The sequence below is a fragment of the Neofelis nebulosa genome, chromosome 6 (genome assembly GCF_028018385.1).
Source record: "Neofelis nebulosa isolate mNeoNeb1 chromosome 6, mNeoNeb1.pri, whole genome shotgun sequence".
NCBI classification, from domain to species: Eukaryota; Metazoa; Chordata; class Mammalia; order Carnivora; family Felidae; genus Neofelis; species Neofelis nebulosa.
Window position 1 is genome coordinate 103,137,796 of NC_080787.1, and position 23,042 is coordinate 103,160,837.

Consider the following 23,042-nt stretch of genomic DNA (forward strand, 5'->3'; position numbering starts at 1 on the left):
CTGGCTTGCCCACAAGCCAAGAGAAGAGGCCTTAAAATGAAAGCTACATTGCAGGCATCTTGATCCTGAACTTCCAGTCTCCAGAACTGTGAGAAACAAATTTCTGTTGTGGAAGCCCCCCAGTCTGTATTCTGCTATGGCAGCCTTAGCAAACTAATATAGACCATAGAAAGAAAGTCGAGAAAACACCAAAGATTAACTAAGAGGGAAAAACCTAAGTAACAGTTGAAAAACAATGGGGCCCCTGTGTGGCTCAGCTGGTTAAGCGTCCGACTTCAGCTCAGGTCATGATGTCACAGGTTGTGAGTTTGAGCCCCACATTGGGCTCTGTGCTGACGGCTCAGAGCCTGGAGACTGCTCCAGACTCTGTGTCTCCTTCTCTCTCTGCCCCTCCCCCACTCACACTCTGCATCTCTCAAAAATAAATAAACATTAAAAAATTTTTTAAAAAAAGAAAAACAAGCTAAGGTTAAAGGAAAAAAAGAAAGAGACACAAGAAGAGGTGAGATAAAAGAGAAAGATAATCTCCCTCTTATATCCTTCTATTATTTTGTTTTTCCTTACAAAGGGAGAGAGGTTTGGGGGGTTTTTTATTTTCCAAGTGGAAAGGCCAAGTGAAGAACTGAGAGATTATCCAGGGAACTGAATTAATATAAAAAAGTCTGAATAATTCGGGGCAAATCCCTTTTTCCCCCTTAGCAATGCTTTTTAAAAACCAGTATCTATAAAGTTGTCTTAATCCTTTTACTTGCCTCTGCCACTAATACTTCACCAAATTCTTTTTTTTTTTCCTTTGAGAGAGAGCGCGCCACGCACGCAAGCACGGGAGGGGCAGAGAGAGAGAGAGAGAGAGAGGGAAAGAGAGAGAATCCCAAGCAGGATCTGCACTGTTAACACAGAGCCGGACGCAGGTTTCAAAGTCATGAACCGTGAGATCATGACCTGAGCTGAAGTCAAGAGCTGGACACTTCATTGACTGAGCCACCCAGGTGCCCCAGTACTTCACCAATTCCAATAAAGCGTATCTGACAGCTCGATTTCTAGAGCAAAGAAGAAAAAAATAATGAGCTTCTGATGAAACCATAAGAAAGAAAAAGTCCAAAACTTACAGCAAACTTGTCTGAAATGTATTCTTCTAAAGGTAAAATTATGCCCAAATTTTGCTGTTGAAATGTTCAGGATGTTAAACTGAACATATTTGCAAAATATAAACTGAACATATTTGCAAAATACGGTTTTAGATAAAGTTGAGGAAACAAAACTTAGTACTTAAAAAAAAAAAGAGTAAAATCTTCCTGTAAAAAAAAACCTCTCAAAAATGAATACTTAATGTTTTTGTTTTTGTTTGTTTTTACACTGGTGATAGATCCAAATGGTACTTAGAGTCAATTTCCTGGATGATCTGCAAACAAAAATTTTGCAGTGCACTAAAATGCCACAGTTTCTCTGTAGCTTGAAGGAGACTTAGGGAGGGCATTCGGCAAATTTAGGAGAGATAAGAATGTCAGACTAGAAAACTCATGCCTTGTGTCCCAAGGGTGCTGGAAAGCAAGATCCGTTTTTTCTGCAGCTATGGTTTTCACGGTTAAATTATGAAGACAAACATTTTTTGACAGAGCATTTCTGAATAAAACTTGCATTTAGAGCTAGGATTCTCCTAAGAGGGAAAGGAATATCAGAAATAGAATCTTCAAAGGGCTTTGTCAAAAGCTCCCATGCCCATTTTTCCCAGTCCACAGTTCCCAAGGACCCTGGTCCTGAAGACAGTGTGGGTCTTCCCTCAGGCAGGCACAGCAGGGGACAGGGGGGAAGGTTGAGAATCAATGACATATAAGAACAAATAGGAAGAAATATTTTGTGGCAATAAAGCGGCGTAAAAAATGAGAATTCTCATCTTGGTTTTATTTCTTTTACTTTTACAAAATTATCATTTTAAGACTTTCTTACAAAAAATTTTTAAAAGACACATACAAATCACATTCAGGAGATGAGAATAATATTCCTCTAATACAAAGTCATGAAAGTAAACAATATTTCAGGTGCTAGACGGCACATATAGCACATTTATTCACTAAGACCAGAAACCCCTGAGTCAATCACTTCTATTTTTTCCAACGCAGTATTATTGGTTGTGGGAAATAATTTGCCTGAACTATCTTTTTCTGTATCCTGTTTGGCAGCTTCCTCCCAAGTCGTTGCCAGAGGCCTTCCCATGGTTTCTGGAAGCATTAGTGACAGCACTCCACTGATGAAGGCCAAAATCCCAACAAGCAACTAGAAGGAATTTAAAAAAAACAATAATAAGGGACACACCCAGAAAGCAACGTACCCTTCAGAATAATAATTTCTGAGCCTTTTTCAGAGGCAATAGAATGAAATCTGATGTAACAGTTGTCATTTTTATTTCCTGGTGAAATCTTTGGTTACTTTTACAGAACTAGGCTTTGGTTACTTATGCAGTCTGGCATAATGGTCACTCATCACTTCATTGACCACTATGGAGACCTACTCAATAAATCCCAGTTGTGCCTAGAGTAGTACTCTTGCAGGCATTGTCCTAGGAGATGCATGGAGAAAAAAAAGTCCTTATTGCATCTTCCCGGATTCCAGAGTCTTATAGAGAAACCCAGCAATTGAGCCTTGGGTTGGGACTCAATGGTCAGAGACTGCCTTGGTCAACCTTGTCCTTACCCCCAAAACTGGTACAATGTCAGTGTTCAATAAATGGCACAGAATGAATGAATGAATGAATGAACGCACAAATGGAATGTTTCAATGAACCAAAGCCTACAGAATTTAGGGAGAAACCAAACAAAAGCAAATGAAAACTAATTGCTACTTTGGGGGGGTAAGGATCCATCTAATTTCCTTAAAAAAAATTCAGTATTTCTTTACTTTCCAAATTTTGACACCTCAAAGGCAACCTTTTAGATTAGCACCAAGGTGTGTGCCTTTAAAAAATGCAAATCACATTACACCAATTTTACCTCAATTTTTAAAATGCAAATCTATATATCTATTCTCTGTTGATCCGTATGAGGTGCTGGGTGGATTCTGGAACTAAACCTCCACACAGTCTGTAAAAATGTGTTCCATCCTTATGTAATTCAAACTCGTCCAGCCAAAACTACTGCCTGGGAAGAGCCTGTAAATTAGATGGTTTTCCCGATAAATCCACATACTTGGTGCTTTTATCACCTCTGAGAATGTGAAACGCAAAGCACACAGAGCAACCACGACGTGATGCACGGCTGCCTCAACAATACGCGTGGCCTTGAGAAGACAGGGCTTGGTTTTGTTTTGTGGAACGCTGCTAACCTAATGCTTAGAAAGACATGAGCAAGCCTAGAAGCAGCAGCAGAATTCAAAGCGATCCTCCAAAGGACGCTTGAAGGCATCTTTGGTGCCTCGAGAAGTAGCAGGTACACCCACCGAATAAGTCGAAACGAGAAATAGGATCACTGGAAGATCCAAGACAGGACCGGGGTTTTCTTTCTGGCTTGGCAGTGAGAAGAGTCCCGCAGTACACAAACCCATAGCCCTCCAGCCCCTCCTCTCTATCAACAGAAGACCTGGTCTCCCGGCCCCCTGCTCAGCTCCCTCCAGCCCCTCCAGCCTCCTCACAAGCCCCTACCCCTCATGCCCCACCTCTCACTCTCCCTTCATCCTCTCCAGACCCCACTGCCTCCGGCCTCCGCCTCAGAAGGGGGCTCCTCTATCAACAGGCCTCCCTCCTTCTCACAGGTTTTTGACCTTTTCCTTTCCACTGGTTGTTTTCCTTCAGTAAAAACAACAGTTCTCGAGCCTCTTATAATCTCTGTACCCACTCCTCCTGGGAACTTGTTCTTGCTACCTGTGTGAACTTGAGCAAGCTACCTAAACTTCCGGCTCCTCGGTTTCCATATCTATGAAATGGAAATAGCAATAGTACCTCCCTCAGAGGACGGTTGAAAGGTTTAATTAAAGGACACATTCAAGGCACTTAAACAGTGCCTGACCACGGTAAGCAGTCAATAAATGTGATTTTATCATTCAAAGAAGCCAGAGAGGCCCTCAGCCTGGGCCTACACCACTCTGGCTGCTGGCTCATCCCCTGCACGACGGCCACTGCTTCCCGCTGTCCTCTCTCCCTCTCCTTCCACCCACAGGAGCCGCGCTTCCCAAGCCACAGACTCCTAGCTGCCAACCAAACAGACATTTTCCTGTCCTGGTCCTTCTTGGCCGCTGTCCTCTCCTGCCTTCCTCACCTCCTCTCTTCCTTTGGGGTCCTGGTCACCTCCCCACCTCCCTGGCTGCCGCACCCGGGCCCTCCTTCCATCACACCTTAAATGCCATCGTTCCTAGGGCTCTGCTCTTCAGTCTGCTCACCCCTCCCTCACGACTCCCACACCCACTCCCCCCTCCCAACCCCCCCAGTTCCAGACCTGGAAAGGCGTTGCCTCCCAGACGCCTCTGCCGGCCGTCCTGCAGGTGCCTCACACTCATCACACACAGTTCCAGGGCGCTGTCCTTCCCCACTTCAACCCTGTGACTCCTCCTGGGTTCCTTCCAGCCCCAAGAATGGCTCTGGCATCCCTCCTGCTCCCCACCTCCAGCACAACCAACGGGTCACCAGGTCCTGCGGAGGCGACTTTTCCATCCTGTCATCTCTAAGCCGACTATAGTAGGCATGCACCTCCCTTCTGACCTCCTTTGACATCCCTGCCTGTTTTTCCAGATTTATCTCCTGACACCCACAACCCACCCTAGCTGTTAGCAATAAGCTCGCCCCCAAACCCAAACTGGTCATGTTCCTTTTTTCTTTTCTTTTTTTTTTTTTTTTTTTTTAACGTTTATTTATTTTTGAGACAGAGAGAGACAGAACATGAACGGGGGAGGAGCAGAGAGAGAAGGGGCCACAGAATCGGAAGCAGGCTCCAGGCTCTGAGCCGTCAGCCCAGAGCCCGACAGGGCGCTCGAACTCACGGACCGTGAGATCGTAACCTGAGCCGAAGTCGGAGGCATAAACGACTGAGCCACCCAGGCGCCCCTCCTTTTTTCTTGTAAGCTGTTGCCTTCCTGTTCCCTGTAATAGGTCAACTTATAAGATATCAGAAAGCTTATTGTACATGAGTTCGGCTTAAACTCACCTTTCATGAATAATTGAGATAAAAAGCTTATGTAGTTCCCTATTAGGGTTATGGGAAATTACTAACCGCCTATCTCTCTTCTGTAACTTCGCCTGCTTGCTAAATAGATAACTTAGGTTGCAAAACGTTCCCCCACCCCTTCTACCAAGATCTAGCCTAGACAAGACCAACATGTAAAAAGTCACGAACTCATTCCCCACGGTATCTTAGGTGTCTAACTATGGTCATTTTAAACCCTCTTAGGACAAAGAACTTTAAATTGATAGGTTCTCGCCAAGACTAACGTCTCTGTGTCACAATATGAATGGCTACCATGAAATGCTATAAATTGTAATTGGTTAACTAAATAATGACGTACTCTGACTTGCTAAAATCCACATAAGCTCACTGCTACTTTTGTTCGGGGCCATTCTCTGCACTTTTTTCTCCTTAAGATCAGGAGATCAGGTTTGGCCCAGCCGTGAATAAAATCTTGCCTCGCTTCTATTCGGCGTCTGGTGTTTTGTTTTGTTTTTTTCAACAGCATCCTGTTTCATTCCCCCTGCCTAGAATTCCCTTCTCTCCTTGTCCCCTGGCAGACCCTCACTGGCTCTTCCAGACACAGATTAAAGGCCCCCTCCTCCAGGAAGCCTCCCCTCTGGCCTTAGCCTGGGTTGGTGGCCCTCTCCTACAACTCATAACTCTGGCATTCCCTACATGCAGCCTTCATCTACAGCCCTTGTCTTTGGGGCTCGGGATGGTTTGCTCTTTGGCCTTCCCCACCACACTGGACCGATGTCTCTCAAGAAGAGGCTGTTTCTCTCATCTCTGCTCCATAGCACCTAACAGAGGGATTGGTTCAAAATCAACACTCAGTAAATCTTTGCCAAACTCAATGACGAATTCAAAACTGATATGAATTAGAGTCCACTCTTTTTCAGATTACCAGAAAACAACGGTTGATAAGAGAAGCATCAGAATGAGTGATTTTCATGTGCTTCTTTTCAAAAGAGAAAGACAAACTTATCTTTTAGTTTAGCATTTCCATTCCTTCAAATGAAAATATTGGCTCCTTAGGCAGTTTGACTCGGTAAATAAGCTGAATGAGAAACTTAATCATTTATTGTTTTTATTCATTTAAAACAACAAGCAACATCTGTTGCATCCAAAGGAACCATATTCACAGAATAGTCCTGCAAATATATACAAGATCCTCCTGACGGGTCATCTTGGGGAAAGGGGACTAGGACGGTTCCAGGTCAGGGTAGAGGAGGAGCTCAGTTTTTATAGTATTCCCTTTTGTACTGTTTGTTTAACCTCATGGGTGTTTTGCTAGTTATCGGTTTTTCAAAATACAGTAACAAAATCTCGTATTTGGTTTGAATCCAAGCTCTGTCACCTCTAGGGTATGTGACCTGGGGCTAATGATTACTTTCTATTCATCAGCCTCATCTGTAAAATGGGGATAGCAATGAACAGTATCTGCATTCTATGAAGACCAATTTTTGTGGTTTTGCATAACAAGTGCCATTTAAGTATCTGTTGTATAAAATTTAAAATCCCTTTTGACTACATAGCCCCTAATTGACTCTTACGGGTGTCTTTTTTTTTTTCATCTTTATTAGTTTTTAGTATTTTTATATGTATCTTCTGTATGTTTCAGCTTATTGGTTTCAAAAACGCCTTCTCCATTTTTATCTTCTATTTATTTAATGAGGAACACAAAGTGCTAGCCTAAAGGAGATGCTTCTAGAAAAGCCCATGCCCTAAAAAGGATGGTGGGCTCTCCAAAAACACCTCCCCGCACAGGCTAGACAGCACATATCGTTTCTCAACCTCAGGGTCAGCCCATAAAATATGCTGGCATCCCAACACCTCAGTTAAGCAAACTTGACTGAGTGCCTGTTGCTGGAACGTGAGATTCCCAAAGACATCCAAAGAGCAGGTGTACCTGTGCGTGCAAGGTGATTTTTTTAAGGTAGCACCACACACTTTGTTCTATTGTGAGATTTTGTTACTGTATTTTGAAAAACCGATAACTAGCAAAACACATGACTTCTCTGACAATAGTGTTGAAGACAAAGCTAATTTTAAAAAGCCAGTCTATTTGATTTAAAATATCAAATACATTATAATGTGAGTGGCACACAGGGTGAGGGAAATGCTTTTGCTGGACACAGTTGTGGGGATACAAAGTGCCCTGTCTTGCAAGAAGCCAACAGTTTAAGGAGGGGGACAAAAACATGCATGAAGATAATAAAGCCAGACTGTGGCTGTGGGCTGGGAAAGGGGCACATATGAAATGCTACGCAAACTGAGAAAGGGAGAGGTGGGGTCACGGATCCAGGTCTTTCTCAGAGAAGTTGGGTTTGCTCTGCCTCTTAAAGGGTACATGCAAGTTTAGCAAGCGGAGATGGGAGGAGGCTTCTCTGCAGAGGGGAGCAGGCATAGGAGGAGAGAAGGGTGCAGAGGAGGGAAGTGGGTGAGGAAAGAAAACAGGACAGGGGCGATCTGCAGGGGGTCCATCTGGAAAGGACTTCAACATCCGGAAGAGCTTGGAGTTTAGTCCATTCTGAAGGTGACGGGGCAGTTGGGTCAGAGCTGTGGTCTGGCAAACTCTTCTGATGGGGTGGGGGTGAGCGCAAGGAGAGGATCTGGGAGGCAGAAGGTGGGGGCAACTGAACTGGAAGCAGGCAAGCTGGGGTGGTTTTGAGAAAGAAGGGGAGGATTTGGGGTCATGGGTTGGGAGGAGAGAGGGACAGAAGCACAGGGTAAATGAAACACTGATGCTCGTCAGGCTGCCTCCCAAAGTGGGAGGCAGAGGAGAAGGGCTCTAAGGCACTGACCCCTTCAGTCTGGGAAAAGCTGACTTCGTTTGTGAGACACCCAGGGAGAATATCCATGAGCCCAGCGGAAGGGTGGGTTTGCAGCTTGGAAGGGAAGGAAGAACTGAGAAGAGGTTATCCATGCAGGGACTGGGGGAGGATAGCCAGGACGGCTCCCAGAGAGTGAGTCTAGTTAAGGGGAACCCAGAAAAAGAATGAGGAACCTTGAGGACGAGAGGGGACAGCCTAGACTGAGCTACGGCAAAGAAATTCAGGAGAGGGCACCTGAAGGAAGGGGGAGAGGGCCACAGACCCAGGGCTCTCCCCCTAGTCTCAGAGCACCTCGGGCCGCCCCCAAACCCTCCCTGCCTCCCTAACCTCCCACCCCACCTGCTTCCCATCTTCTTCCTCCTCACCATGAAGAGCCTGTCAAGTTTCAGGTAAGCTGAAAACCAGGACCCTAAACCTCTCCACCAGGCACACAGAACCCTCCAAGCGGCAGGCAGCCTCCAGAATTGACCCTGACCAGCAGGCATGCAGTGGGAACCCAGAGGGAGGACGGACAACAGAGCTCTCCCCACGCAGCTGCGTGAGATGGGAGGGGAGAGGGTCCCTCCACAGTGGGCACGATTGCAGTTAACAGCTCACCAGTGGTGGAAGGGATCGACCAACAGGAAAACAGCGGCCACCACTCTACTTACCGCCTGGTGAGCTGTTAATCACGTTTCTAGAAACCTCCATCATTGAATTACAAATTGACTTCCAATGAGTAAAGAGATAGAAGGCAGTTAGCTGCTCTGCCTCTCTGCTGTCTCAGTGAGGGCCTATAAACTGATGGACACCTGTGGTAGGAAGTTCCAAATGCTGGAGAGGTAAACGCAGAACGGGGCCATGATGCTTCCCACGCGGCTCACCATGCTGCCGCTTCCCACGGCCAGTGACCTGCAAACGGGAGGAGCGTTAAGACAGCAGCCACGGGGTGCCTGGGTGGCTCAGTCGGCTAAGCGTCCGACTTCAGCTCAGGTCATGATCTCTCGGTTTGTGAGTTCGAGCCCCACGTTGGGCTCTGTGCTGACAGCTCAGAGCCTGGACCCTGCTTTGGATTCTGTGTCTCCCTCTCCCTCTGCCTCTCCCCCACTTGTGCTCTGTCTCTCTCTCTCTCTCTCTCACAAAAAAAAACCAAATAAATAAAATGTTAAAAAAAAAAAAAAAGACAGCAGCCAGAACTGAAGCCCAGCGGAGCACAGAGGCAGCCCCTGTCCGCACGCCCAGCACAGAATAAACCTAAGAACACTTACGCTCGGCCTAATATACTTGAAAATCATTTCACACTGTTTCAAGAATCACTTGTGATCTATATCCACGTTCTGTGAAACAGTGGTGTATACAAGCATACAGAGAGTTCAAAACCAAAAAAAAAGATAAACCATTCTTCCTTTGCTATGCAGATGAGGCCCTTCTGTATATTCATTCAGTCTAACATTGAGAATAACATCAGCCTTCTAGAGCAGGAATTCCTTTGGGGTAGGGAATGGGAATTTGGGAGAACGGAAGATTTATACCTGTGGAACATTCTATTTCAATTTTTTAAAGCCAAGCAATATCTTTTTTTAGGTTTATTTATTTATTTTGAGAGAGACAGACAGTGTGAGCAGGGCAGGGGCAGAGGGAGAGAGGGAGATAGAGAATCCCAAGCAGGGTCTGCACTGCCAGTGCTTGGGTCTCGATCTCATGAAACAGTGAGATCATGACCTGAGCCAAAACCAAGGGTCGGAGGCCTAACTGAGCCTCCCAGGAGCCCCAAGCAATACCTTAATGTGCTTTTTGTTAAAAGTTATGTAAGGAAACCTTACAGAATATCTAGTAAGAAGGACAAACTGTATTTTTTAAGTGCATAAGAATCTCTTATTAAACCAAGGAGAGAGGCTCTAGGAGAAACCAAATCTGCCAAACACCTTGATCTTGGACTTCCAGCCTCCAGAAAAAAGATTTCTGCTGTTTGACCCAAACTTTGGTGTTTTGTTACAGCAGCCCTAAAAATTAAGACAAGTGACATCAGAACATCAAGAGACACATCCTGAGAAGATTAGCCTTGAGTCGTATGGAGAGTCAGTGTAAGTCAACTGCACTTGAGATTTAGAATGGTTCTAGAATAATAGAGTGTGATTTCACAAACAATTTCTTTAATATCCTTGCTAATGAAGTGTAGACAAAGCCTCAGATTCGGAATTAGCGTCATCCTGTAACTTTCCCATTATCTCAGTGCTCCAGTAACTGCTACCGAAAGAAAGCATTTATACTCAAAGGCCAAATATATTGAAATGACATGTAAGTAAAAGACAACAAGGAAACAGAAGAAAAATAAGTAGTTCTTACCTTACCATGGTTGGATACAGCTCTGCTGTATAAAGGTAAATGAGGCCAAACGCTGCCCCTATGGCAAATTTTCCAGCCATGGTCACCACCACAGTCCAAATAAAGTAATTCTGAAAAGACATGGATTAGCAAAATAGACCATCATAAGTAATACTTTTAAACAGAAAATATAAAATCTTTAACATTATTATTTAAAGCTTTCTAACTACCCAGGATTTTTCAGAACAATAAAAAGTTTTATTTCTCTGAATTTGTTTTGTAATCTCTACTCCTGGTCTGGAAAAGCTTTCCATCTTTTTGAAATTTAGGGAAAAGTTTAATTGTGCCTCCTCCCAGCCTTGGAGATTTCAAATTACCCAATTAGAAAAGCCATTTGCAGAGGCTGCTTTGGAATGAGACATGCCCAGATGGTCCTGGTTCCACAAGTAATTGACCTACTCCTTCTGGAAATGATCCACAAGTAAATGACCTACTCCTTCTGGAAAGGAATCAAAGAGCCATAAAAACAAATTGTGTCCTTTGTGACAGTAATCCTCTAGATTATAAATTATCTTCAGAAGATAATTTGAAGGTGATAAACTGAACTATTAAAACATTTTTTTTTCTTCTTTTGGCTGATAACATTCCTCAACAGTGAAACCCCCCTCAGCGCCTCCAACTCTGTTTCTGCTGTCCCTGCTGTGCTCCACTTTCCGCTGTGTTTACAAAGACCTCCCACTTTCCATCTTTTCTCTCCTCCCCTATCTGCCGGCTGGATGTTGAGACTCAGGTGACCCTGGAGTCCCTACGTTGAGGGTGGCAGCACCTTGGTCTACCTGAATCCCTGAATAACTCCATGGAGCCAGATACTCTCCCTCCACTTCTGCCAACAACCAGGTGCATCCACATCAAACTTGCCAAGAACGAGAAATAAATATCTGCTTTGGGAAATCACTGAGATTTGATGATGCCTCTGATAAAGCAACTAATGTCACACTGTCACCCTATGAACTGTGTGTTTGCTGAATGAATTTGTTGACAGTCCCTTTTGTAGACAGTTATTTGCTGAATGAATTAATGTCACTTGAAAAAACTGAAGTGTGTTGACATTGCCATTTGGGGAGAGATTTTATCAGAAGGGAGAAATTTGTAGGTAAGTGTTAGTGCCCTGTTTCTAGAAATCCCCGTCATCTACTTTCCTGTCTTCCCCATTACCACTGGGGCTTAACCACTATATAACTCAAAGGTTCTGGGGCTCCCGTAAATCTTCACCAGCTCAAAAGCAGCTGCCATCACTCAACTAGTATAGCTGCAAATTACTTTAAAAAGCAAACTAGGGATGGGGCGCCTGGGTGGCACAGTCGGTTAAGCGTCCGACTTCGGCTCAGGTCACGATCTCGCGGTCCGTGAGTTCAAGCCCCGCGTCAGGCTCTGGGCTGATGGCTCGGAGCCTGGAGCCTGTTTCCAATTCTGTGTCTCCCTCTCTCTCTGCCCCTCCCCCGTTCATGCTCTGTCTCTCTCTGTCCCAAAAAAAAAAAAAAAAAAAAAAACCGTTGAAAAAAGCAAACTAGGGGCACCTGGGTGGCTAAGTCGGTTAAGCGTCGACTCTTGATTTCGGTCATGATCTCACAGTTCATGAGATTAAATAAATACACTTCAAAAAATTTATTTTAAACAAACCAAAAACGGTATGGATGAAGTCCCCTCACGGTCCTCTGAGTCTTTTTACTGCATTCATATTAGTTGTGTATCAATCACTTGGAAATTTCAGGTACATAAACAATTTGATTTGCCAACCTTGATAATTAAATGGAGTATTACTACAAAAGGAAGTCACTGGGTAACTTAAAGTAAATTTCAAACAATATGCAAAACTTAAAATGCCTTGCTCTAAATGTTGAGATACTATTGCTAGATAATGATACAATCATTACAGAAAATTATAGAAGGTATTTTAAAGTATTGTTATAGTGACTATATTTTCCAAATCAAGAATGAAAATGGATTCTGATAACATTTGGGCAGGGAGGAAGGGAAGAAAAGGAGCCCTTTTTGACGCAAGAGTTATTCTAGGGGACGGAGTTTGCCCAAATGCAGGAATAGGAAAGTTGTTTGAGTAGTTTCTCAGTGAGAAACTGCATTTTTAGGAACAAGCTCCTTGTGGGATTTAGGCATACTAGAAATTGGAAACGACTAATCTACTGCAATGAAAAACAAGATATTCAAATTAAAATAGTCCTGAATATAAAATTCATTTTATCTTTCAGATGTCTCTATGGCTTCCTCCCTCCTTCAGGTTTCTAATCAGCTGTCACCTTCTCTGAGAAGCACACCATCCCCCATCACCCTGGATAAAATAAAATAGTACACATGTCACACACACGTGCACACACACACACACACACACACACACACAAATACACTCTATCCCTTATCTTGTTTTGTTTTTCTTCATACTTCTAGAAACTTGATTCACTGTGTGTCTCCAGCAACTAGAAGGACTCCTGGCACATAAGAGATGCCAGATACATATTTGTTAAATGAATGAATGTTTAAGATAATGATAATCACTGGAAGGCGTGATCTACTTTCCTCATTCAGGATCATTGTGTTTACAAAATGCAACACGGGCCATCTCTGGGAAGTGAGATTACAGGCTTTTTTTTTTTTTAACATATTTTTCCTTAATTTTTTTTTACAATGAACATGTATTATTTATATAACACAGAAAGAATGGTTTTTTTTAAAGAAAACATTTAAAAATGTTATGTATATATGCTGTTCATATGTCTGAATGGATCTTCATACTTCCTGTGATAATATAACTAACCGTGCCCTAAAGAAAACAAAAAATAACTCACCTTGGGGATCACCATAATGACACCACAGAGCAGTGCACCTGAGATAAGGGAGAACACCAGAACTTTTCTTCTCCCTATACTGTCCATCCCCAAGCACATGAAGATGTAGGCAGGAATTTCCACTGCACCTGTCATTGAGCAAAAGGGCTCTCTGTAAGTCATGGCAACCAACTGCACAAGGGGACCTCTCCTTCTAACCCACCACCCAAAAGGAATGGTTAGCCCTCTCCCCACTTCCAGGAGCCCCCAAGAACACCCATTGACTGCCTGAAAGGCGGCAAGACCTAACCCTTTTAAATCCCCTGGAGTGAGGAGGATGTTTCCTGTGAAGGGCACTGATGCTCACACAATCCACCTGGCACTTATCACCTGTCCCAGGGATCCTGCCCCCTACCAGGCTGTCAGCTCCCCAGTACACAGCGTGGTGTCCAGAGGACAGACCTGTCGGATGAATAAATAAGTAAATTCATAGATGACATTGATAAGTTCTGCTCTTTGGTTTCTTGTGCTTGGCAGAACTAGGAAAACTTCTATATTAGTAACTTTAAATTTGGGAACTAAGTAGAAAATTCAGTGTCGGCTAGCTACACAAACTAATGAAAATGTGTGATGGGTTTCAAACCCAAAAGTAAACATTTAAAACTCTAACACAAGGGGCGTCAGGGTGGCTCAGTTGGTTAAGCCTCTAACTCTTGCTTTCAGCTCCTATCATGATCTCAGGGTTTGTGGGATAGAGCCCCGCATCGGGCTTTGTGCTGACCGCTGGGAGCCTGGAGCCTGCTTCAGATTCTGTGTCTCCTTCTCTCTCCACCCCTCCCCTGCTCATGCTCATGCTCTGTCTCTCTCTCTCTCTCTCTCAAATATAAAATAAAACATTAAAAAATATTTAAAAATCTAACACTAGGGGCACCTGGGTGGCTCAGTCGGTTAAGTATCCAACTCTTGATTTCAGCTCAGGTCATGATCTCAGGGTTTGTGGGATCAAGCCCCACGTGGGGCTGTGTGCTGACAGTGGGCAACCTGTTTGGGATTCTCTCTCTGCCTCTCCCCTGTTCGTGCTCACTCTTTCTCAAACCAAATAAATTAACTTGAAGAAAAAAAATCCCCTATAGAACAAAAACTTCCTCTGGCCTCTTCTTACTGCCCCACAGCAAAAGTAAAGAGCTGGATCTAGTCCATAACTGACCTAAAAGCTCTTCTCTTGCAAAACCAAAGTTTGCATCGAAGACCCAGAGCAAAAAAGCTATGTATCTACCGCCACAATGAAACAGGGAGCAAGCTTGACCCAGCTGCACAAACCCCACAACCGCCCTTAGGAAACTGCCATCTTTTCGCAGCTCAGATCGTCCATGTAATTCAGTCTTCAAGTTCCTTCCTCCCTCTGCAGCTCACCTAAGCTCGGGACACAACCGGGCGACCACCTCTTAGGAGCGACCTGCACTTGTCCTTGCAACTACAGAACACCACAAACACCTGGAGAGGCAGGTGTGCATCTGTCTGTACGTCTCCCACAGCTTCTGAACACGTCACAGGGGTAGATAACATATTTTCGGAGTGAATGGTCTTAGTAGTACATTAGAAACTAAACTCAGTTGCCGCTGCTCAAAAACAGTGGCTCAGGCAAAGGCAAAAAATAAGCCGCCTTTGACAGCCGGTCTCTCTGTTTCACTGAAATGGAAAACAGACACCTCTGGAGGAAATGCCTCCCTGCCACAGACTCTGGACCCTGTGATAAAGTCCATGCTTTCAGGCCGGATCAGTCTGTACATCTGTTACTCTACTCTTTTTTTTTTTTTTTCCAAGACTTTATCAAGCACTTTTCAAGGTCAAATAAGAGACAACGATCCACAAAAGAGCCGCATGGGGGGAGCCCTGGGTTAGTGTCCCCACTTTACAACGGAGATTAACTGCTTTGAGCGGGATGAGTAAGTGACAGCTCAGGGACTAGAAGCAAGGTCTTCAGGAGCCAAGACTCCTCTCCTGCAGCCTCCCTCCCCCACTGCCCCCCTCCCTGCCTGACTCCTGGAGTCTAGCAACGCTTGGGCGGCAACTGTGAAATGGCTGAAGAGCATTTAAAGTACCCTACACTGGTTTTCCTTGAGTTGTCACTTCAGGATACTGATACTACATCTAATTTTGAAAGTGTCTGGGATATAAATGGCACAAGCAGTGAGGCCCAAGCGTCACGGGATTAGGACAATCTGCCATTACTTTCCTCACTCTATAATATATAATCTCTCTAATCACTCAGGCCCAATTCCGCTCCTATCCCCGGATGTCTTGAAGCTACTGAAGCATTTATCACCCAAAACTTGAGCTGAAATGCCCACCAGCCCCAGCCCATCTCCGGAGATAAAAACTCGTTCAAAAATTTCCCAGCGTAGGAATTTCAACTGGAAGCACCTGTCAGCAAGAGGACTTCTGGGAAGGGTGATGACAGGAAAAATCCAAGACAGTAGAGAATATAAAACCATGTATATTTATCTTAGAGACATTTTTATATTTAGGGGATGTCCCAGTTTCTTGAGAATTTATATCTCCATTACAATTAAGAAACTATATCGTAACGCTCTAAAACTCCAGGTTGCCAAAAGCGTCCCTATGTCACACCCTGCCCCACTTGGTTCTCCTGCCATTTGCTGCCCTGTCCTAGGAATTCTGTGTCATTTCTCAAACCGGCACATAGAATGGGTTTGAATTCAAGCCGGACTCTGCAAACTTGTTGGCTTGCCCAAAAAGAGAAAAAAAAGGGTTTTTTTTTCTTTTCTTAAAACGACTTCTCTCATAATTCCTGCTGAGCTCTAATAAACAAACACAGAAGTGTCATCAGAGCACTTTAATGAGAAGGGATGATATCTATGTGTGAAAATGTAAAAGCAAGCTTTTCTGAGGATAATATCAAATGCAGACAGCCTATGTGAAAATAACCAGGAGTTAAGGCTAGACAGACAAATATAGGTTTCTCATATTTCTCTCATGTTTGGTCTGAATTTGGTTGACCCTAGGAGTCATGCTTCAAGATGTCACAGCAAAATCTGGATCCACTTTAACCCACTATACTAAAATGAAAGAAGCATGACAACAAAATTATAGTTGCATTTAAGTGATTTCACTGCCTGAAATGCCTAAATTAAGGACTTTTGAAGGTAGAAAGACACCAGAAGATCTCTAAGCCATATTAAGTTTTAAAAGGAAAACAAATTACAAAGAAGAATAAGCAGTGAATGATCTCTTTATCTGCACAAATGTCTGGAAATGCACAGAAAGAGATCTAAAAGGGTACAAGCCAGACGTTAATAGATGTTACCTCTCAAAGACAGTTCTGAGGGGATGGGCTTCCAGGAAGGAAGCAAGCAAGGAGCAGAAGCAGGGAAAGAAGAAGGGACTAAATTCTTCTGACTGTTTGCATTATTTTGAAAGAAAATATACACTTGTGTTCCAGTATATAAACCCTAAAAGAGACCATAGTAATAAGGTTGGCAGTATTGTTCTTGGTAGAGAACGGACAATGAAAACACACTAAAAACATGGTAGAAATGTTACTTCATTGCTACACTTACATATAATTTAACTACTTACCCATGAGGAAGAGGTTTAAATATTCATTGCCTCCTAAGTTAACAGAATTCAAGGAGAAGAAGTAGAATCCCAAACACCCAGTGAACCAAACCAGCCAAATAGTAAGGGTCCTTGTTCCAACATTCCAGTCATAAAATAGATCTAACAGGTTGTGCTTCTTAACTTCAAGGGGTTCATTACCAACGGGACCATTTAGATCCAGTGACAACAGTTCTGACAGCTTACAGGAGCGTGCCCTATTCCACTTGGCAATTGTATCAACTACTTTTTGTGCTTCTTCACATCTTCCCTCTGAGAGAAGCCAAAAAGGTGTCTCTGGGAGTATCCAACAGCACAGGACAAAGGGGATAGTCACTGTGGAGAGGACCATCTGATAGATCCACCAGGTCCTGACAAAGTAGCCTGTCAAAGCCACCACCATTGTTCCAACTGCAAAAAAGGAATGCATCTGGATGCATGCCCACGTCCGAGACTTCATGCCAATAAATTCCGTCACATAGACAAACACCACCACGAGATAGCCACTTCCAGACTGAAAAACAAAGCAGGGAGGGTGGTCCAGATTTAAGGTCATATTTATAACTGCTAAGGGGTCTGATCTCTCTGTAAATCACACATAGGCAAGAAAGAAAATGACAAAAATTGTTTTCTGAAAGCCATACCACATTTATAAAATGGTGTTTCATCCAATCCATCCTTCTTCTTCAAATGGGTTTTTTCATTCTTCCCCCACCCCTGCTTCCCCAAATGGCCAAACTTGAGAGGTTAAGTATGAGATAAACGAGTGGATATGTACAATATATGTTAGACCCTACCTCTTGTTTCATGTAAGTATTCCTCTACAGTGTGAATTTATTTCCCAGTTAATGTAAATGTGAATGTGCATACCAATTTACCTATATACAAGAGGCCCTTATTATTAAATCCAAAATTGTTAAATGGGGACAAAAAATTATGGCAACTGATGGGAAGAAAAAGATTTGACTGAAACTTTTTTTTAACAGGCAACAAAAGAAAAGAGTAATCAAATTGGACTTCATGAAAATTAAAAACATCTGTGCATCAAAGGACGCTACCGACAGAGTGAAAAGGCAATGTATGGAATGACATATTTGCAAATTATATATCTGATAAGAAATTAATACCCAGAATATATAGAAGACTCCCAAAACTCAACAGCAAAACAAACAATCCAATTCAAAATGAGCAAAGGATATGAATTGTTCCAAAAAGATATATGAATGGCCAATAAGCACATGAAAAGATGCTCAACATCACTAACCATTAGGGAAATGCAAATCAAAATCACAATGAGATACCACCCCGTAACCATCAGGATGGTTACTATAAAACAACAAAAAAAAAAAAACAAAAAACAAAACAGAAAGTAACAAGTGTTGACAAAGATATGGAGAAATCAGAACCCTTGTGCACTTTTTGGTGGGAATGTAAAATGATACAGCTGCTGTGGGAAACAGCATGGGGATTCCCCCCCAAAAACTAAAAATAGATTACCATATGATCCAGCAGCCCTACCTTGGATACATGCCCAAAATAACTGGAAGCAAGATCTCAAAGAAATATGTGTACACCCATGTTGGTAACAGCATTATTCACAATGGCTAAAATGTGGAAGCAAGCCAAGCATCCATCGACAGATGAATAGATAAGCAAAATGTGGTATATACAATAGAATATCATTCAGCCTCAAAAAGGAAGGAAATTCTGACACAGGCTACAACATGCATGAACTTTAAGAACATTATATTAAGTAAAATAAGCCAATCACAAAAAGATAAAATACTGTATGATTCCACTTATATAAGGTACCTAGTATAGTCGAAATCATGTAGATTTCATGGATGTAGAATGGTGGTCGCCAGGGGCTGGGTGGAAGAGGAAATGACTTACTGTTTAATGGGTATAAGAGTTTCAATTTTTGCAAAATGAAAAGAGTTCTGGAGATGGATAGTGGTTTTGATTGTACCACAACATGAATATACTTAATATGACCCTAAATGTATACCTAAAAATGATTAAGATAGGAAATTTTATGTTATGTGCACTGTTGGTGGGAATGGGAAACTACAATTTTAAAAACCAGGGAAAATTATTTTGAAATTAAGCCTATCTTTATCAAAAATTAGACTATAATATTATGTGGTCATTCTTGGAGTAAACAAAGAACAAATCAAATGATGGATTTTTTTTTTTGTGGGAGGCATGACGAAAGGATTAGAATTTTTCCTACAGGATTATTTCACATTTGACTTTTATAACACAAATCATAAAGTTAATTTTTGCAAAATTATTTGAAAGCCAAAAGCATCTCCTAATCCTTTGATATTCAAATCATATTCTTTTGAAGGCTCATCATGTCATTATCCTGCGGACGTCAGTTTCTTCATAAGTTAACTTGTCTATCTCAGCCACATCCCAACTGGCCAAGGGATTTGGGTAGGATTCAGTTTTCCCCCATCGTTTTCAAAGACATTTTGTAATCAAACATCCTTTGTAAGACCTGCAATTTCACCTTGCATCAGAGAGTCACAAAGAGGCTAACTAACCTACAAGCAATTTCCTGTGACAGGATGACAATAGTAGTAAGTAGGGGTGTGCTTAGTGGGGCCTCCGCATTAAAGTTCAGTTTAATATTTTTGTGACAACAGCCTTCATTTCTCCATACAGCCTCATAATTGCAACACTCAGACAATGAACCCTGATAATGAGGACTCCCACATCCAAGAGTCTCGTTGTTTGGTAAATGTTTGCTGCTGTTACGGTACCCAAACAAAGATTGTGATCATTGTAAAATACTATAAATTTCTCCATTAAGTTAAGCAGTAACATCAGTCCATGACAAGTTTTTTTTTTTTCCATATTAATTCTTGAGTCCACTCCCACTTCCTATTGGTTACTTCTGTCATTGGGTTCAGACAATCTGTACACAACTGCCTATATTATCCCCAAAGACTGCTTGGATCCCTTCACACCTGTCACCTCCACTAGTAACATTCTGTTCTTCACATCTACCCCCACAGAGCAGCCAGAATGGTCACTTCACCACACCTGAACCCCTTCAGGAGATTCTCACAGCCCTTAAGAAGTCAAGCAAACTCTTGATCACCTTCTAAGCCTCTCCTAACCATCTCCCTCCCCTTCAGCCTCATCAAGGTATTTCACCTCCTCTCTACTCTCCAGACGTCTGGACCTTTCATTCCTTCTCAACTTGGGGCCTTCTCACTTGCTGCGTCTACCTGGAACATTCTTCTCTTACCGGTCCCTCAGAACTAAAAAGCCCTGACTCTCCAGACTCTCCACCGCTCCCCCTGCCCCACCCCAACTTAAACCACTCCATTGTCGAGCCTCCATTGTCAACATTGTATTTTTGAAGATGGCCCCTCAAGTGTCTTGCCTTCCCACCACACTGTAGGGTTACTGAAATGGCCTGGTCTGCTTACTTAGCATTACATTCTGTGGGCAGATCAATAAATGTGGTGAGTAAATTGGTCTGTCTGCATCTTCCCTACTCAGAATTCAACCACAACAACATTTCGTGTGAAAACCAAAGACAAGAGCCGCAGAAACTTAAGGTCACATTTTACAAATGCATTCAATGAGTGGCTTGTTTTCTCAGCTCTGAAAACAAACACTTTATTTGCAAGACTGAAATAGCTATTTTCAGAACGTCCTCCAAAAGAGGACCTTCACCCTCTCCCAAACCTGTGCCTCTGGAACCATCAGTCCCACCAAAAGGCCTCTTATCAAATCTCATCAGTTACAGGGCCATTTCCTCTTACTCTGCCCTCAGTGGAGACAGACTGCTGTTGTTACCTTTTGTATTAAACACCCTTTACGTTCCTAAATATATATATAATTACTTTTTTTAAAGGTGCTACACCTCCCATTCTCCTAAATGTTTCTCTTTTAATGCATCGTCCCTACCCTTGGCCATCTGTGTGGCTTCCTAGGAACGCTTTCCAGCCATCAGTGAAGACACCGAAACTGAACACAGCACCTTGCTCCGTGAGGGGCTGCAGTGACCTCTTCTGAGACCAAAGTCCTTGGCTTCTCGCTGGACCCTTGGCTCATATACCCTGGTGAGAGGGGATGCACCCCCACCTCTGTGTTCAGCAAGGCCACATGTTCCTCCCACAGACGGTAACTTCACACCATTATCCTTGACCAGTGACCTCCAAATAGAGTCGCTGCTGCTGTCATTTGGCAGCTGGGGAACCTGTCTGGAAGCCTCACCAAGTGTGGGGACGCTTCCTCACTGGCTGGTCCACTTCCTATAATAGTCGCTACCAGAAGGAAGGCCTGTTTCGTGACAGCTGCCACACTGTGGAAGTTTTCTTTAATCTCGTTGAATCCTGATCACAACCAGTTATCAATACCAGTGAAGCAGGTATTATTTTCTACAGTTTATAGATTAGCAACTACGGCTCAAAGAGGACAACATGTTTGCCCAAATAAGACAAAGCGGATATTCAAACTATATGTCCCTGTTCCTCATAACAGAAAAGCCAAATGCCTCTGGTTTTCATTCCTACTGTGCATTACACAAACGACTTTGTTTACACCTTAAATGTCTGTTTGGCCCATGTGTGCAGGCCCTGACCAGGCCCATAAAATTGCTCAGAAATAAAATAATGCCTTAGTAGTCATGGAATGTGGGTCATGTGCCAGGCATGGAGTCAAACAAAAAGGTTCTGCCTAGTAAGCAACCATTTTTCATTTTAATGAGTTTCATTCAAACACAGAGCACTACTATTCTGCAGAAACACTTCTCAGTGGAATGAACAAAGATCAGCCCCGGGTCTCTCTCACCACATTCTAAAGGACCCACACTCAGAGAGAGTAAGGTTTAATATGAAAATACTGCAGTAGAATTAGAGGTTTAAGAAAAGCGCCCCCCACAACTCACCATAGCGAGAAGAAAGCGTGCGATCATGAAGCTGTAATAATCGAATGAGAACGCTGCTGCAAGGCCAAATAAAAATATGCCAGTGCTTGTGGCCCACAAGACAAATCGTCTTCCTATCCTGAAAAATAAGAAGCACACAGCAGAAGCAGCAAGATATGGTTATCAGAGTTTAAACATCCACTCCAGTTCATGAAAGTGAGCGTGATCTATGTGTTCAATAGCTTCTGTATTGATTGTTGTCATCCATCCATTCATTTGGGGGAAATCACGAGTTAACGCAGGATTTCTTCAAGAGGCCGGTCTTCAGTGGGGAGGCCTCTACCTAAGCCGCTCATATACATACATGATCACCCTGGGTGATGCCCAGAGGACCTCCTAACCCAGGATTGGCGAGGGAGAGTGGGGAGGATGTGTCCTTTCGCTCAGAGGACTTCTGCTCTCGGATCTGTCGGATCATCTTCCGTGTCAGGCTGGCTGTGCCCACAGGGGTAAGTCAGCTCTTGCCAGGCCCCTCTAAAAACAGAGCTCTTGCCACATTCTGCTCCTAAGAATAAGGTGCTTACCTGCCCTATTATTTTCATAATTGGGAGGGGCATTTCTTTGTCTAAAAAGCAAACAAATCATATTCCCGACAGGTTTTTAAAAATTGAGATATACTTCACATAAAATCCAATCTTTTAAAGTATATAATTCAGTGGCTTTTAGTATGTTCAAAAAGTTGTGCAACTCTCATTACTAATTCCAGGACATTTTCATCACTCCAAAAAGAAACTCTGCACCCAGGAACCATCATTCTGCCCTCTCTGCTCCCTCCAGTCCCTGACAACCACCAACCTACTTTCTTTCTCTGCAGAGTTGCCTGTTCTGGACATTTTACATTAACAGAGTCATACAATAGGTGACCTGCTGTGTCCAGCTGCTCTTACTTAGCATTGTGTCCTCAAGTTTCGTCTGTGATGTAGCATGTCTCAGTACTTCGTTCCTTTTTGTGTCTAAATAATCCTTTATGGCTGTATCACATTTTGTTTATCTATTCGTCAGCTGATGGACAGTTGGGACTGTTTCCACTTTTTGGCAATTGGACATAATGCTGCCACGACCGTTTGTGAGCAAGATTTTGTGTGAACTTGTTTTCCCTTGGGTGTATACCTAGAAGTGGAGTTTCTGGATCATATGACAACTCTTTGTTTAACATTTGAGGAAGTGCCAAACTGTTTTCCAAAGTGGCGGCCCTATTTTTACAGTCCCGCCAACAATGTATAAGGGGACCAATTTCCCCACATCCTCAACAACACTTGTCTATTATTGTCTGTCTTTTTTTTTTTTTTTAAGTGAGAGAGAGAATGCGGGTGAGCAGGGGAGAGGAGCAGTGGGGAGAAAGGGAGAG

At 43.1% G+C, this 23,042-nt stretch overlaps 1 protein-coding gene across 3 annotated transcripts in view; it reads right to left on the reverse strand.

Annotated features, from left to right (window-relative positions):
- Positions 1-1,881: 1,881 nt before the first annotated feature.
- Positions 1,882-23,042, reverse strand: part of SLC22A16 (solute carrier family 22 member 16) — a 41,930-nt gene continuing 20,769 nt past the window's right edge. For all 3 annotated transcript variants that reach the window (XM_058734965.1, XM_058734967.1, XM_058734966.1), the window contains exons 3-8: positions 21,656-21,773; positions 16,729-17,260; positions 13,150-13,277; positions 10,310-10,419; positions 8,776-8,875; positions 1,882-2,274 (exon numbers count right to left, since the gene is read on the reverse strand). In XM_058734965.1, coding sequence (XP_058590948.1) covers positions 2,065-2,274; positions 8,776-8,875; positions 10,310-10,419; positions 13,150-13,277; positions 16,729-17,260; positions 21,656-21,773 — 1,198 coding nt within the window. In that variant the 3' untranslated portion in view covers positions 1,882-2,064. The remainder of the gene's footprint in view (positions 2,275-8,775; positions 8,876-10,309; positions 10,420-13,149; positions 13,278-16,728; positions 17,261-21,655; positions 21,774-23,042) is intronic.